Source organism: Vipera berus (assembly GCF_964194415.1).
Source record: "Vipera berus genome assembly, chromosome: 4".
Taxonomy (NCBI): Eukaryota; Metazoa; Chordata; class Lepidosauria; order Squamata; family Viperidae; genus Vipera; species Vipera berus.
The window spans coordinates 65273348-65289692 of record NC_138206.1 but is presented as its reverse complement, the minus strand read 5'-3'; the positions used below and the strand labels follow the sequence as shown (position 1 = coordinate 65289692).

At 37.5% G+C, this 16345-nt stretch overlaps 1 protein-coding gene across 1 annotated transcript; it reads right to left on the bottom strand.

Moving 5' to 3' along the window:
• Positions 1-4201: 4201 nt before the first annotated feature.
• LOC308667990 (vacuolar protein sorting-associated protein 37B-like) lies at positions 4202-5798 on the bottom strand. Its single transcript, XM_081327654.1, has one exon. The coding sequence runs from the start codon at positions 5762-5764 to the stop codon at positions 4946-4948; it is 819 nt and encodes a 272-aa protein (XP_081183780.1). The 5' UTR covers positions 5765-5798; the 3' UTR covers positions 4202-4945.
• Between the last annotated feature and the right edge of the window lie 10547 nt (positions 5799-16345).

Sequence of the window (16345 nt, the reverse complement as noted above, 5' to 3'; positions counted from 1 at the left end):
AGAAAGAAAGAAAGAAAGAAAGAAAGAAAGAAAGAAAGAAAGAAAGAAAGAAAGAAAGAAAGAAAGAATCCACAGACCAATTACAGACTAGATGAAGAAATCAGTGCACTCCTTTCATATTTAGCAAGATTCCACATTATCCATTACGGATTTTACAGGATTCATAGAAGCAAAATTTCTCAGAATGCAAAATTTCACTACATGATGCTGAATTTTAAAATAACACAATGCTTGTGGACTTCAAATTACATACATTACAAATTTAACTGCTGATGTGTTTTCTGTGAAGCCTAGATCACCACAGTGTAATTATTAGCATATCATACCTTTTTAAAATATGTAAATGGATGAAAAAGGGATGCGGTGGCTCAGTGGGTTAGGACGCTGAGCTTGTCGATCAGAAGATCGGCAGTTTGGTGGGTCAAATCCCAAGTGCTGCGTAGCAGAGTGAGCGCCTGTTACTCATCCCAGCTTCTGCCAACCTAGCAGTTCGAAAGCACGTAAAAATGCAAGTAGAAAAATATGTACCACTACGGTGGGAAGGTAACAGCATTCCGTGCACCTTTGGCATCTAGTCATGTCGGCCACATGACCACGGAGATGTCCTCGGACAAACGCTGGCTCTTCGGCTTTGAAACGGAGATGAGCACTGGCCCCTAGAGTTGGAAAGGACTAGCATGCATGTGCGGGGGAACTTTTACCTTTACCTTTTAAATGGATGAAAATATCGAATTTAAATAGTTTTGAAAAGAAAGTAAATTTTTATTCATCATTATTAGTACTGCCCTAGGTATCTGTAATTTCTAATGTAATTCACTTGGCATGTTAAAATAATACAGAACTTTTCTATTAGTTTGTGGAACAACATAAAGTAACAAGATGTTTCTTCTCCATAGTTAAGTCTAGCTTTACCTCTCTTTGATTTGATTATGCCATCTTTCAGTGTAGAAAAGGTACAAAGGCCAAAATATGGTATTTCTGAGCTATTCTACTATGATTCCTAATTGACTAAAATTGATGAGAATGTATAAATTAATATAAGAGAGGTTTGTTTGTTGTCTGTGGTGTTTCCTCCACAGAAGTCTTCTCATTTTAAGTAGATATCAGTAGTCTTTCTGTTTTGATTGCTAATAGATATGTTATTGAGCAGTAGAGCATCATTTATTTTTCTAATGCTCTCATACAGATAAAATGTATTAGCTAGATTCATGAGCAAAGGCATTCAATTTTTGAGACCTTAAGAAAAAGAACATTTACTTTTGTAATCAGCATAAATGAAGAATTCCAACAGTGATATAAATCAGTACAAATGCTTCCTAGTGTTTCAGATAAATATTTTGTAAGCCTCAAAAGATAGCAGCTGTCCCCAAGCAGAAGAGAAGAAGGAAAAGATTCCCTAACATCAGAGTAATTATTTCAAGGAACCATATCTCATGAACATGGAAGTGCAGGCTTCAGATATGCATAGGAACAATATCCTGAAAACTAATAACCATCCTATTTGAATTGAATCATGAAATGGATAGAGTTCTCAGAGTAAACTTCCCTTTCCACAACTTAAGATTTTAAATCAAATATCATCTAATGTCAGTGCCTACTAATATACACTTACACATTTCAAATGTCCTCTAAACTTTGTACCTTTGAGAATCACTATCAACAACAGCATTTCTGCTTTGAAAAGGAAGAGTAGAATAAAATCAATAAAATATTTTATTCTTTATCAAAAGTTGTATATTTACATATATACATATTTACCCATCATGCTATTCCCTTACAGTCCAAGCAACATTATGTAGCAAACAGAGAGAGCGTAAAAAATAGAGCTGAGAAATAAGTCAAGCAGAGGAATTTAAACAAATTTTTCATAAATTTGTGTTCAATTTCATTTTATTATGCATAATGGACCTAATCTAATTCAACTTTATTTCCCATAGAAAATTTCATTGTCTGACTGTATTTTCCAAACATAGTGATTAACCAGAAGCACTCTTCATAAAACTTCTTTCTTAAATATGAGATAGGAATGATGAAGAAATAATAGTTGGATTTCAGTTACTGATAGTGTCCCATCATTTCAGAGGTTGCCTAACGAAGTAGTTGGACAGGTGTAACACAATCCTAGAGTTAAACAAAAAAAGCAATGTCATTGCATTTCTCTCATGAAAGATGATAGAATAAAATAAGATTTGCTTTAACTAATTCACATTTGAATGAATGAAATTTCATCTAAAAATCTAATGATCTTTTTCTTTAAGTGTTCAAGTGTGGCCTCTGATTATTCCTCCTCTTCACTAAAGGACAAGATATTTGCCTGATTAGTGAAAGTGAAATTCCACAAATTATCAAACATACTTTGAGAAATGCAAGTTTAGCATTATGAGAGAATTTGTTCAGTTCCTAGTAATAAACGTCTATTTAATGAGATCCAGTTTTGGCTTATCCAGTTTTTCTAAGATTCTAACATTTCCAGTTTTCATCAATATTTTTATATAGAAACAAACCTACCTTTAGATTTTTTTTCCAACATAGAGTAATTTAGGAAACATGAAATCTAATTACAAGAAGAAATGAAAGGTGACAAACTGTTTTCAGTATATTGGATGTCAAAGAAAGGACAATAGGGCACAGAGAACTCAAATAATCAAATATCATTAAACAGTGTGTGAGCTGTTTTAGAAGGAATAAGTGAGCATTTGGACTTGGAATTATATAAATTACATAAATAAATTTAAAAGATCTAGATTGGTAAATTATTGGAACAGAAAAGAAAATGAACCAAAATGTGCCATAAGGAAAGTAAATTGATTCATTTCTTTACTGTTTATCTGCTACCTCAGCACATAACAAGCAACAAAACAGGCTTCAAATTGTTCATTGTTTACTCTTCTTGTTTGTCTTGGATTATTTTCCCCTTTTTTGAAATCCATATATTTGAACTGAGCTTTCAATAAGCAAATATCTCCCAGATGCTCAACATGCTGCCTATATGCGTCATGTAACTTTTCCACTGTGCTCTTATTAAGAATTAAGAATATGCTATCAATATGTCATCTATTAATGTTTTCTAAATATCAAGTGTATCATGTTTTCCATTGTTGCTATTACTATTAACAATAATGTATTTAATTTACATGCCAATCTGATTCCCAGCAATTCTGGGTGATTTACAGTTGTTATAAGATACAAGGAACAATACAAAAACATAAAAACAATCAGGATAAGGGGAAAAACAGCAGAGGGGAAGAGAAAGAAAGAAAGAAAGAAAGAAAGAAAGAAAGAAAGAAAGAAAGAAAGAAAGAAAGAAAGAAAGAAAGAAAGAAAGAAAGAAGCATCAATAGTCCTAACCATAGAGCCAGGTCTTTGAAATCCTTTGAAAATTCCATCAGGGTGGGAGCCACTCACATTATATGGAGAACCTTATTCCAGAGGGCATATGCTCCTACAGAGAAGGTACACTCCAAGGACCTGATAGGTGTTATTGTTTAATTGATGGAACCTGGAGCAGATCAATCCTGCCAGATCAAACAGTCAAACAGATACTATGGGAGTCAGGTAGTCCCTCAAGCAACAAGGCCTTATGTCATGTAGAGCTTTATAGTTAGTGACCAGTACTTTAAATACACCCAGAACCAAACTGGCAACCACTGCAGTTCACAAAACAGAGGTGTTACATTGGCATGCCCATCAAGGCATGCCCATCATTGCTTGTGCTGCTGCATTCTGGGCCAGCTGAAATTTTCAGGTGGCCATATGTAGAGTGCCTTTCTAAAGGAACACCCCCTAATCTAGAACTAATTAGAAAGCTTTGATTGATTGATTTAACTGAGGTTTTGCACTTAATATAAATACTATTCATTTCCATATTGGGTCATGGAAAAAGTAGCCATTTACAATTTATTTATTATTGATTTTATTTCATTTTAATTTTTATAAATAACTTATAGCTGTGAATATGAACCAAAGGAATGGAGTCCAGAGAAAGTTTCTTTATCGAAATATCCTAAAACAATGATCACTTCGGCCTCCAACAAAGCTGACTGAAATCTATGACAATAGATTTTTAAAGGATAAACACACATCAATAGTCACAAATAATTAATTATATGACATAAACACGAAAAGATCCCCAACTCTGTATAGGCAATAAGATAATTTGATTTAATTTTCTAGAGCCCTGTTAGGAAAATATGTCAGAGACACACAACCCTCACCACAAGCAAGAAGCCGTGAATGGATGTAGGGTGAAAAGAGGTACAAGAAGCAGAAGGAAAAATGTTTGCTCCAGTGGCACGGGATTGTATATTCCTGACTTACCCTCATCAAGAGAAGGGAACTAAAGTCCCATTTGCTATTTTTTTTACATCCTGAGGTTTCCACAGGTAAAAAACAGCTGATTTTCCCACCCTCGCCCACAGAAAATTGGCAGCCTGTTGCTCAAATGGATTGGATTACATTAGTGGGGAAACAAACTTGCCCCCCCCAACTGAGGCTAACACGAAAATTTGCTAGAATCACAAGCTCACTAGCTCCTAAATGTCTTTTTTTGTGTGTGTGCCACCACAGCACGAATCACCGTATCGCCATTTTGGTGAGAGTCTGTTCGCAGAACATATACTCGACAAGCTACCGTCCCGGGATTAGAACGAGGTTTCATTTCTGGAATTTTTTTTTCTTTCCAAATCGAGGACTAAAAAGAACTTCAGCTCTCCTGGGAAGTGGGCCTTCATGCCACAATGGCTGGATTCTCCTTGGAAGAACAAGGCAAGTCTGCCCTGGAAGCATTTCACCAATTCTACACTGGGTTGAGGCCTTTCTAGGAAGGCCGACGGTTTCCTTTGTGCGCGGAGCCCTGTTGGTTCCCCACGACTTCGCTTGGGTTTCCAGCTTTTAAGGATGGTAAAGGTCAGCACCAGCGTACGAGAGTCACGACTCGAGGGTGTTTTCATTCCATGATGAAACCGGGGTTGGGGGGAAGGCGAGGCGGGGGCCTCTGAGGCGGCATGGACGGGTACAGCGGCAGAAAGGGATTTGAGTAAGCTGGCGACGGCCCTTGGCCCAGCGGTGGTGGAGCCCCTGTTCTCAGGGGAAGTGGGGGGTATGGATACGGGCTGTGGCCTAGGGGCGCCAAAAACGGGGTTGGGAAACGTCCTGCCGGGACCACGGACGCCGGAGAGGGAGGGGGAGGGTTACGGCGAGGCATAACCGAAGGAGGCGGGTTGGGCTCTGAAGTCTGAAGCACAGGGGGAGGGGGCACCGGGGGCCGCCGGGGTCCTTTCAGCACCACCTCTTGGAGTTTTTCTATTTTGACCCACCGGAGGTGAGCCAATTTCCTTTGGCTCTGATATTCATCAATGAAAGCGTCCAGAGGAACTTCGCCATCCAGAAACTTCTCGGCCATGTTCTCAGTGTCTTCTTCAATTTTGGCTCCCTCAGTCTGAAGAAGCGCGAGGAGGGTCTCCAGCGAAGCATTATTGGATTGCCTGTCTAGCTTGGTTTTCTTTATCTGATACGCTTCGAAGAGAACCTGTACCTCTTGATACTTTTGGGTTAATGTGGCTTTCAGGGCATCTAGTTTTGGCTGGTATAAGAGATTTCCTTCTGCTAGGCTGTGGTTACTGGCGAGAGTCATATCTTTGCTTAGCTGAAGATTTTGGGCCTCCTCCATCTCCAGGGCCATGTTCTGGAGCTGCTCCTCGTCTTCCAGGAGCTCGTTGAGCTGGTGAAGGCTCAGGCCCTCCAACCGCCTGGAGTCCACCGCCATGTCGGGCGAGGAAGAGGAGGAAGAGGAGGAGGAGGAGGAGGAGGAGGAGGAGGAGGAGGAGGAGGAGGAGGAGGAGGAGAAAAACACATCCGCTCCGCTCGCCGCCCTCCGCAGCTCAACATTTTGAAACTGTTGCTCTAGTCTTGTTTTCAGTCATAATCTACATTTATTTCTATTTAATGATAAGGTGAACCTTTTTTATACTTCTTCCCAGAATGCAACTTTGCTTTCTGTAATTTGCCTTCTGCTTCATTTCTCAGGGTCACTTTAAACTAAGTTCCCATGGCATCCTGAATCCCAGCAAATGTCTTCATTCTATGCAATTTTTTAATCAACACAGGGAAAATGATTTACATATAAAAATAAAAATCTTAGCTAAGAAAACCTTTTAAAGAATTTTAACTCTTAAAATTCCACATTATACTAATTATGTAATATGTTGTAGTATAAATTTTGTAATTGTGTTCCTATACTGCACACTCCTAACACAATCAGTCTATAGCTTAAATGTGGTGGTTATGATTATGTTTTTTTGTGAAAAGCAATCAGGATCAGCCCAAGTATATAGCATGAGAAACGACAATTATTTTGCAGACTAAATAAAGATGGGAAATGAATTCTGCCATTTATTTCTCTGCAATTTCTCACAAAGCATTTTGCTCCTGGGAAAGATCTCTTCTAACCCTAGAGGGAATTCAGGGTGGGCATAGATTTAGCATACAAATGAAAAGCTGCAGGGAAGTGGGGAGAGGGATAGTGAATTTATCAATGTTCTGCTTTTGATAATGTGATTGAAATCCCATCCTTTCTTGTGTAATTGGAAAGAAAATTGATTTTCGAACCATGGATCTGTGTTACCTGTAGTCTGAACCTGAAAGGGGACAAAGTAAATCCATATGAAAGAATCTAGCTTTTGAGAAACCCAATAAATACTTTAAAGGGTGATCTATTTTTTTTAGTAGCTTAAAGACAGCATTTAAATGTTTCCTATGCTTCCGCATAGTCAAAATATTAAATTGATCACTTTGGCTCAGTTTTTGTTTAAAAGCTTAGCTCTCTCATTCTTGGATAGCTACCATTCCAGCTGAAGAGGAATCATTAACCTAGGAAATTAAGCATAACAGAACTGGGAAGTGTGTCTCTTGCTAAGTATAGTTGGATAAAAAGCTGCCGATTTGAGTCAGCTGGAGCTGGAAGGCAAGCAGCTGACCTAAGGAAGCATAAAATAATACATTCAATTTTTGGACATTTTGTTCTACCACTAACAAAGAATCGGAATACAAAACAAAACCAGCTGAATGTGGTCATGCCTATATTTTCCCATTATTTAATCAGGTGTCCTTGGATAGTCCATAAAATGGATAGAATGCAAACATTCAACTCTTCTTAGTTCCAAGTGTATTGTCTTTGCTATTAGAAGTAGTATTATTACCATCATCACCTAACCAGTCACACATTACTGTATTACTTAGGGGTATTACTGAGCACCATATTGATAACTGATTGCTATAGAGAAAGAACATGAACATTGGTACAGGGTTATTTAAGATATATAGAGACTATAGTTCTTCAATGTATTTATTAGGTTGAAAGAATGCATATATCACTTCTTCTATGAACTTGCATAGTTTAAATTGAACAAATATTAGAGAAGGTTCTAAAACATGAGTATCCAATTCAGCAGATGGTCCAGGAGACATGAACCAGATTGATAGGGATCAATAACAGTACCTGGATTTGGAGGTAAGTCAAGACTCTATCAGAATGGACCATGTAATGCTCCTGAAAAGTTCCAACGAATCTTGAGTGAAAGAAAACTAACTTGTAGTAAGCTTGACCTTGGATGACGGGCTATGCCAATACTGTGTCAGACCACTCAGCTTCCAAATGGTGTCAGAATCCATTTATATCACATTTCATAAATGTATAGGTAGAATATTGTGCTTATTCTGGGGATTCTGCCATCTCTTCGAGGGGGGGGAGGATGGTTACTTAGATTAAAATAGGCTATCTTCAAACACCAGGGAAGCATTTGATCTGGGGGAGAGAGGGGGAGAGAGAGATCTGGATCGCATCTTCATTTACAACTGAAAAGGAAGAAGCAATAACAATAAACACAGGAGAGTTCCCTTTCCCACGGAAGGGCCTGACACCTAAGTAAAAGATGGGAGCCTGACCTAATGGATGAGGGGAGGGGGTTGAAATGGGAATGCTTTATATAGGATTGAAATGTAACTCTGTTAGATCCCGTCTTGTATTGCCACAATCGATTCCATCCTAGTAAACATTTCCTTTTTGGACTAACTTGCATCCAAGAGTTCTTATTTCCTAAGATGTGGATTGAGGTGGGTCCTAACAAATGGGTTGTATCAAATCCTTCAAAGATCTAAAGGTCATCTTAAATGCAGCTGAAATTTAGAGTGAGCCTTCAAATGTAGATTAAAAAAAAGTCTTTGTATTTGAAAATATAAAATTAATTTCTGTACTGAGGAAGATGCCTAATATTTTTGCCTTGCTCCTTGTAATACTTGCTTACTGTTTGAAGTAAACACATTGGCAATTATTTTGGATTATGAACTTTCTCTTTCTGCAGATCACCAAATCCCACAAGTATACAGTACATGTGTGAAGGAGATGCATTAGAAGAACAATTGCAAAAATTAGCAAAGAAGTCAAAATGTTTCCCAGCAAAGTTTCTCCCTAGTTACATAATGGTAAGCTCTAACAGAAGAATCCTTGTTTGCCTAGAAACATACTAAATATGTTTTAAGGTCAATTCTGCATGGAGAAAGTAAAATTCTCATGAAGCTCTCAGTGCTTTGACTAAGTATATTTCTGGTCACAAAATGACATAAGTTTGTGTGCTTATCCAAGGCTTGCAAAGTGAAAATTATTGAAAGAGACATTCAAATGATGAATTGTGAACCTAGGAGATGTGACCATTACAGATCTATTTGTGTTTGCCTGACTTGCCTAAAGGAAATGTGCCCCTACAATCTATACAAATACAGTGAAGCTACCTGGGTACAATCAACTCTGCTAATGGTCACTATTGCTATCTCTCTGTTTATCCCTGGGGACAAGGATAAAGACTTTGCATCATCCTGCATCAGTCCCCAAAACATTGATCGAAGTTCAGAGATGCTTCCAGAAATGTTTTCCCAGAAAAGAAAGGGGTTGGGAAAAGAGAGAATATAGATTTGTGGGATGAAAGCCACAAACTAGCAGATTAAAAGATCAGGCGTGGAAACAAGCAGGACAAGTTGTAAAATAGGACCTCAAGAATCTAATCTGGGGAACTAAATAAAATGGGCATGAATATGAATTATTATGATATAAAGCCATTAAACACTTGGGTAAGCAACTAACAAAATTAGAAAGTATAGCCCGGGGAAAGATAATATAGAAAATATATTAGTGTAGGGATTTTTGCTTTTTTCTCAGTTAAAATGTTTTTATTGATTGATAGTAATGCACATTGGTTTAGTATTTTTACTTAATATATTCCAATATCCCAGGATCCCATTTGCTGATCACTTACCACTGACTCGGGATTAAGACTTCATCAGTATCAAACAGTTGTTCTTATAGTCATACAGAGAAGGTGAGAGATGGTTTTTTTTTTTTGTTCCCTAACATGCATCACTTTACACTTTAGAAGACTACAGTATAGTGATCTTAGTCTTTTGACTCTAGTGTCATGTTGTGTATTCCACTGTTAATGATGGTGACCTATAATCCCTTAAGGGACGCGGTGGCTCAGTGGGTTAGGACGCTGAGCTTGTCGATCGGAAGGTCGGCAGTTTGGCGGGTCGAATCCCGAGTGCCGCGTAGCAGAGTGAGCGCCTGTTACTCGTCCCAGCTTCTGCCCACCTAGCAGTTCGAAAGCATGTAAAAATGCAAGTAGAAAAATAGGGACCACTACGGTGGGAAGGTAACAGCGTTCCGTGCGCCTTTGGCGTCTAGTCATGCCGGCCACATGACCACGGAGATGTCCTCGGACAAGCGCTGGCTCTTCGGCTATGAAACGGAGATGAGCACCGGCCCCTAGAGTCGGAAACGACTAGCACACATGTGCGGGGGAACCTTTACCTTTACCTTTATAATCCCTTGTGATAATGAATTTGTAAGTCATTAAAATACAGATTGTTATTTTAACTTAAATTTGTTTACATGGAGTAATACTTGCCAAAGTGAATTGTCACTTTGGATCTCTTCAAATCATTACACATCAGTTTTGTTTGACTGTTTGGCCATGTCACTGTTCACTCTAACCGCAGATCATCTTTGGATGAACTGAAAAGCACTAGCATCAATTAAATTCCTAATAATTAATAATAATCTGCCCCACAACCACTTAAACTATAGATTATTTCAGAATTTTGATCTAGCCCTGACAAAGTAATTCAGAACATGAGGAGCCACAAATGTAGCAATTGCATGATAATTTTTAAAACAACTATCTTTTATGGAAATACATTATTGCCCTCAACAACTGCATTAATAATGCATTATTGCAGTTATGACACAATCAGTAAATGTGACTGCAGATGATCTCTTTAAGAGAGATTTAAGACCAAGAACAATGGTGATGTGAAAGTGTCATTACTTATCCTCAAAACTTTGTTTTTAATACAATTAAAGTCTCCAAAATACCTGTTTTCTTATATAATAAATAGCTATCAGTTTTACCAGTAAAACACTGCAATTTCAGTTAATTGTAGTTAATGAAGAATAATCTTTTGATGAACAACATCTTCAAAGTACTGAAGTGACTGTCTCCTTAGTTGGGTGCTAGAAATAATTTGAAATAGTCTTTGTCTTGCAAACTTTTTTTGAGTTCAGATTTAAAGATCCTTGATCTTTAAAGTTCTGAGTGATCTTTATAACTCCATGAGTACTAGAGGATAACAACTGGAGAAGTTGAAAATGCTGAGTGACCAGCTTTTTTTCACTTAGTGGGCACATTTGGAATTCTGAACGTGCTATGGGAACAAAATAAAAGCACAGGGCTTGATGTGGCCTATTAGCAGACAGCAAACTCAGTTCTCAGTTTTTGCCAGCTTAATCTCTGTTAATCATTTAACTATTGGAGCATTGGGTCTGTGATTGGCATAGGATGCAACTATGATGCCAACAGGTTTATGTTGAAGATTCAGAACCTATCAACTAGTATCAGCAACTGCTTTCATGTTAACATTCCACTTGAAGAGAAATATACTTTTCCTTTAAAAATGTGCTTTTTTCAGAGATATAGAAAAGAGACCAGAAAACTTGTTAATTAATGAAGATGCTGAACCTGTGCCACTGGACAAATACCCCTGCTGCTTAAATCATTTGAATAAATTAATTGAAAATTATGCCTAGAAATCCTTCAAGCCTTTGAGCCTTTAATAGACCTTTGTTTTTGTTGTTTCAGATTCTCACCTTCAAATGTCTTTTTCAAAAAAGCATTCAGAACATTCTAGTCTGTAAGGCATATTTATGTGAAGCATTTGTAGGATCTTATAGAAAGAAGGATCAAAACTTGGCATAATAAACTACTAAAATAATGGATATACACCAAGTGTTGCTTTTCCCAGTATTTCATATGGGACTGGGTTTTAAATGTTTAGTTTTTGCTGTGCATGTTAATAGCTTAGTAAATGTCACTTAGTTTCAAGAGTCTGCGTTTATTGTTAAGAGCGTCCCTTATTGAGATGGCAGCCTAAATATTTAAAATATTTATGCCTGATTTTCAAACCTGTCAGAGTATTAAACACAACAACAGAAAACTGTGATTTAGACTGGGACTTATGTGATGTGAATTGAAAGATATGTGAAAAGAAAAACTGTAAAATAAAGGTTAATAATATATGGTCATTGAAATTTTGCTGACTACAACTCCAACTTTGACAATGATGACTAGACTTGCTTGTGGTTTGGGTTTAAGAATATCTGGAATATCAAAAAATACCAATTCCTATAACAGCTCCTACTGCTCATGATCTAATATTGAAATTGCAGACCCTAACTAAAAAAATAATTGCTGCCATTCCATCTATATATAAAAATTTTCTAGTTTTACAATCATAAGTACTTAATAAAAAACGTGCTGTCCTGGGTCCATTAGTAGTTCAGTGGTACATATTAACTTCTTCAATCTAGACCCAAAATTACCCCATCCAATGCTTCCTCTCTTCTTCTGGTACTACACATTTTCCCACATTAGGCAAATACAATTCGTATTATTGTTAATACATATACAATTGAATATCAACATCTTTGTTACATTTTCCTAATAATATCAATAATTATTCAAACCCTCTTAGCATTTTCATATTTTCCTTCTCATATCTTTCCAGTTATAATAATATTTCTATTTCTAACAATTATCTATTCTCAGCCATGTTCAAACATCTGATTAATAGTATAATATCCCATCTAATGGGTCAAAACCTCTATTTTCTGCAGTCTTACTCTAGCTTTCTTCCTTTGCCAACTAACTTTCCAAGTCAATGCATTTGAATCATCAAGTAATTCTTCCTCTATTTCTGTGTATGTTGTTTGGAATATGAAAGACAATTTGATTAAAGTATTTGTCAACGCTGCTAACATCAAATGTTATTGCTTGACAAGAGATGAAGAAGTAGCTATTTCATATGTTAAACTTGTGTATTGCTTTAAGACTTGTGTATTGCTTTAGTTTAAAGTTAGGAGGAGGGAAGAGTAGGAATGCACTTTCAAGGCCATTTGTCTCTCTAAAGAAGAAAAGGCTTTGGCGGTTCTTCTAACGGAAGGGAAACTGGATATGGCAACTGTTTGGCCTTCGCTGCATCAGCTCCTCTATCATCCTTTTGTATGATTTTGTAGTATGACACAGCAGATAATCTGCCTAACCCCCTCTGCATACAAGCTATATGTGAAATAATATAAAGCATCAGCACTACTTTATACGAACAGGTCCCAAGCACAGTAATTTAATTAGCAGAGGTGTTAATTACCTCAAGTGTTAAGAGACTTGAAGGAATGGAGAAAACAAGTGATTATAATTCTGTCAAGCTAATAGGGGAAAGTGTAATACTTTCAACAAAAAAAGCCAGGCAGAATATTCTTCACAATAAAGGTAGAATAGGAGAATATATTTAGCTCAAGGTTGAACTGTGGAGTCCTTGGTACTCTCTGAGCTTGGCTGTTTGCTTGCAGACATTTCATTATCCAACTAAGTAACCTCATTAATGGCAGTGAGTGTGGGGTTTGCTTTCTGTTTTTATACAGTAGTTTGTCCTGCTAGTGTAGGTGGGGGTATAACTTTTCTCTTTGGTACTTCCTTGATTAAGCAACTGTTTTCTGTTGGATTATCTGGAGTTGATCCTTGCTTGTGCAAATGTTGACTCTCCTTATCAGTAGGTGGTTGTGAAGTGTACAAATGGGGATCATGTGACCATGGGCTTCTGTGATGGTTGTAAACACCTGCTAATTGTGAAGCACCCAAATCTCAATCCTGTGATCACAGGGACATTGCAACAGTTGTAAATCTGAGGACCCATCGGAACATTACCTTTCTAATTTAATTTAATTTAATTTAATTATGGGACTTATATGCCGCCCTATCTTCCGAAGGACTCAGGGCAGCTAACAAAAATAAAAACAACAATAAAAGCAATAAATACAAATATTAAAAGAAATTAAATTTTACAAAGCCCCACTAAAAACCAGTAAAAATTAAAAACATAATTAAAACCCCCAACGTCAGTCCAGGTCGGCCAGTTGGAAAAGGTATGTCTTTAGGTCGCGATGAAAGAACTGGAGATCTGGGGCCATCTGAAGTTCTCGGGGGAGCTGATTCCAAAGGGCAGGCACCCCAACAGAGAAGGCCCTCCCCCTGGGGGTCACCAGCCGACATTGTCTGGCCGACAGCACCCTGAGGAGACCCTCTCTGTGTGAGCGCACAGGGGATGGGAAGTTGTTCCTGGCAGCAGACGGTCCTGCAAATATCCTGGACCTAAGTCATGTAGGGCTTTATAAGTAAGAACCAGCACCTTGAACCTCACCCAGAGGGCAACTGGCAACCAATGCAGCTCACGCAGGAGGGGTGTAATATGGGAGTATCGGGATGCTCCCATCACAACCCGCACGGCCGCATTCTGCACCAGCTGAAGCCTCCGGGTGGCCTTCAAGGGCAGCCCCATGTAGAGAGCATTGCAGTAATCTACATGGGAGGTAACAAATGCATGAGTGACCATACATAAGGCATCATGGTCCAGATAGGGGTGCAACTGGCGCACCATTTCAAATGGTAACAAAATAGGACATTTATTCTGTCATGCTACAGAAGCAATAGGGCCTTTGCTCCATTTTAAATGGTTCCTCTTCTGTAGTCCTTCCCTGAAAATAATGCACTGAGAGCAATCTTGTGGTTTTGTCACCTCTTCTTGGATTACTGTAGTTTGCTTTACTTGAAATTGCTCTTGAAGATCACCAATAAATCTGGATGATAGAATTGTTAAGTGCCTGTTTGCTTACTGTTTAATCATGATGTTGCCATATAAGACTCCTGCCCCAGGGGCTGCTTGTCTATTTCTTAGTGCAATTAAAGGTGTGGGCTAATATCTATACAGTAAAACCTTATATGATTCAGGGATTGATTATACTGTATCTAAAATTGTCTACCCTAGGTATTCTGTCCGCTCAGTGCAAGTTAACAGTGTCTGGTAAAGGCTTTTTCCATCAAAAGGAGACACAAGATGGACATTCTTGCTGTCATAATATTTCTTCCAACCAATTTTTTATCCGCTGCCAATTTGCGCTTCTGAACATTCTGAACATTCCCACCACATATGATAATAAGTCCCTGGAAGCCTTCTGCATTTCCAGCACATTGGTGAGATTTTTTTATCTATTTTTGCTAACCTTGTAGGGGAAAGATGCCATCTATAAAACATCTTGTACAAATTCTCTTTATAGGAGGTGGCTAGCATTAACCTCCTATTTCTATCCCATAATAATTGCCAATTATCTAAGTCAATATTATAACCAAAATTTTTATTCCAGATTAACATTGTTTCTTTTACCTGTTCTTCTAACAAATCCTGTTCTAATAAATATTGATATATCTTTTTTATCATTCGATCTTCTGTTCCTAGAAGAATTTTATCTAATTGTGTATGCTCTTATTTTATCTCTGGTTCTTTTTTATCTTTTCTGTATTGTGACTGTATTTGTAAGTATGCCCACCATTCCAACTCTACACCATCTTCTGATAATCTTTTTCTTGTTTTCAGGTCTCCATTTTCGTCTAAGAGATCTTTATATGTAATTACACTTCCTAGATTTATAAATTTGGAGTGCATAAAAATCTCTAATATAGATAGCCAATTGGGAATTTCTATATAGTTATTTTTTTTTAATTTTTAACCACACATCTAATAGTGCCCGTCTAATATGATGATTCTGAAAGTAGTGATGAGCCCTATATTTTCCATGCCACATTATAGCCTGGCACCCAATTTGCATGTCATGACCTTCTAAGGCTAATAGTCTTCTATTCCTTAAATGTATCCAATTCTTTATCCATACCGCTATTGCTGCTTGATAATATTTTTCACAATCTGAGAGGCCGAGCCTCCTCTTTCCTTTTCATCCTGTAATAATTTTAACTTGATTCTCGGTTTTCTACCTTGCCAGATAAATTTAGATGTAATTCCATTTAAATTTTCAAAAAATCCTTACCTACCGTATTTTCCGGCGTATAAGACGACTGGGCGTATAAGACGACCCCCTACATTTCCTGTTAAATTATAGGGTTTGGGCTATACTCGCCGTATAAGACTACCCCTCTTCCAACGCACACCAAATAAAAATTAAAAAAATCAGATTTGATTTTAATATGGTAATTTTAATTCAAATGCTTATGACATGCAGGTACTTAGTAGGAAAACTGTCACTTATAAACATAAGGCTGTTTGTCATCAAACATGTAAACATAAAACAGTGCAAGTGGATTAAACATAATAATAATAATAATAATAATAATAATAATAATAATAATAATAATAATAATAATAATAATAATAATAATAATAATAATAATAATAATAATAATAATAATAATAATAAGAAGAAGAAGAAGAAGAAGAAGAAGAAGAAGAAGAAGAAGAAGGAGTTGGAAGGGACCTTGGAGGTCATCTAGTCCAACCCCCTGCTAAGGCAGGAAACCCTATACCATTTCAGACAAATGGCTGTCCAGTCTCTTCTTAAAAACTTCCAGTGTAGGAGCATTCACCACTTCTGGAGGCAGGTTGTTCCACTGGTTAGTTGTTCTAACTGTCAGGAAGTTTCTCCTTAGTTCTAGGTTGCTTCTCTCCTTGACTAGTTTCCATCCGTTGCTTCTTGTCCTGCTTTCAGGTGCTTTGGAGAACAGCTTGACTCCCTCTTCTTTGTGGCAGCCCCTGAGATATTGGAACACTGCTATCATGTCACCCCTCACTCTTCTCTTCATTAAACTACACGTACCCAATTCCAGCAACCCTTTTCCTATTTTCCTAATTCACTTTTTCACTTTTCCTAATTCACTCTAAAGCTTTCCCTGCACAGAGCCTT

Bases quoted from the DNA above. Each gene is read 5' to 3' on its own strand.
- LOC308667990 (XM_081327654.1), bottom strand. From the start codon at position 5,764: ATGGCGGTGGACTCCAGGCGGTTGGAGGGCCTGAGCCTTCACCAGCTC.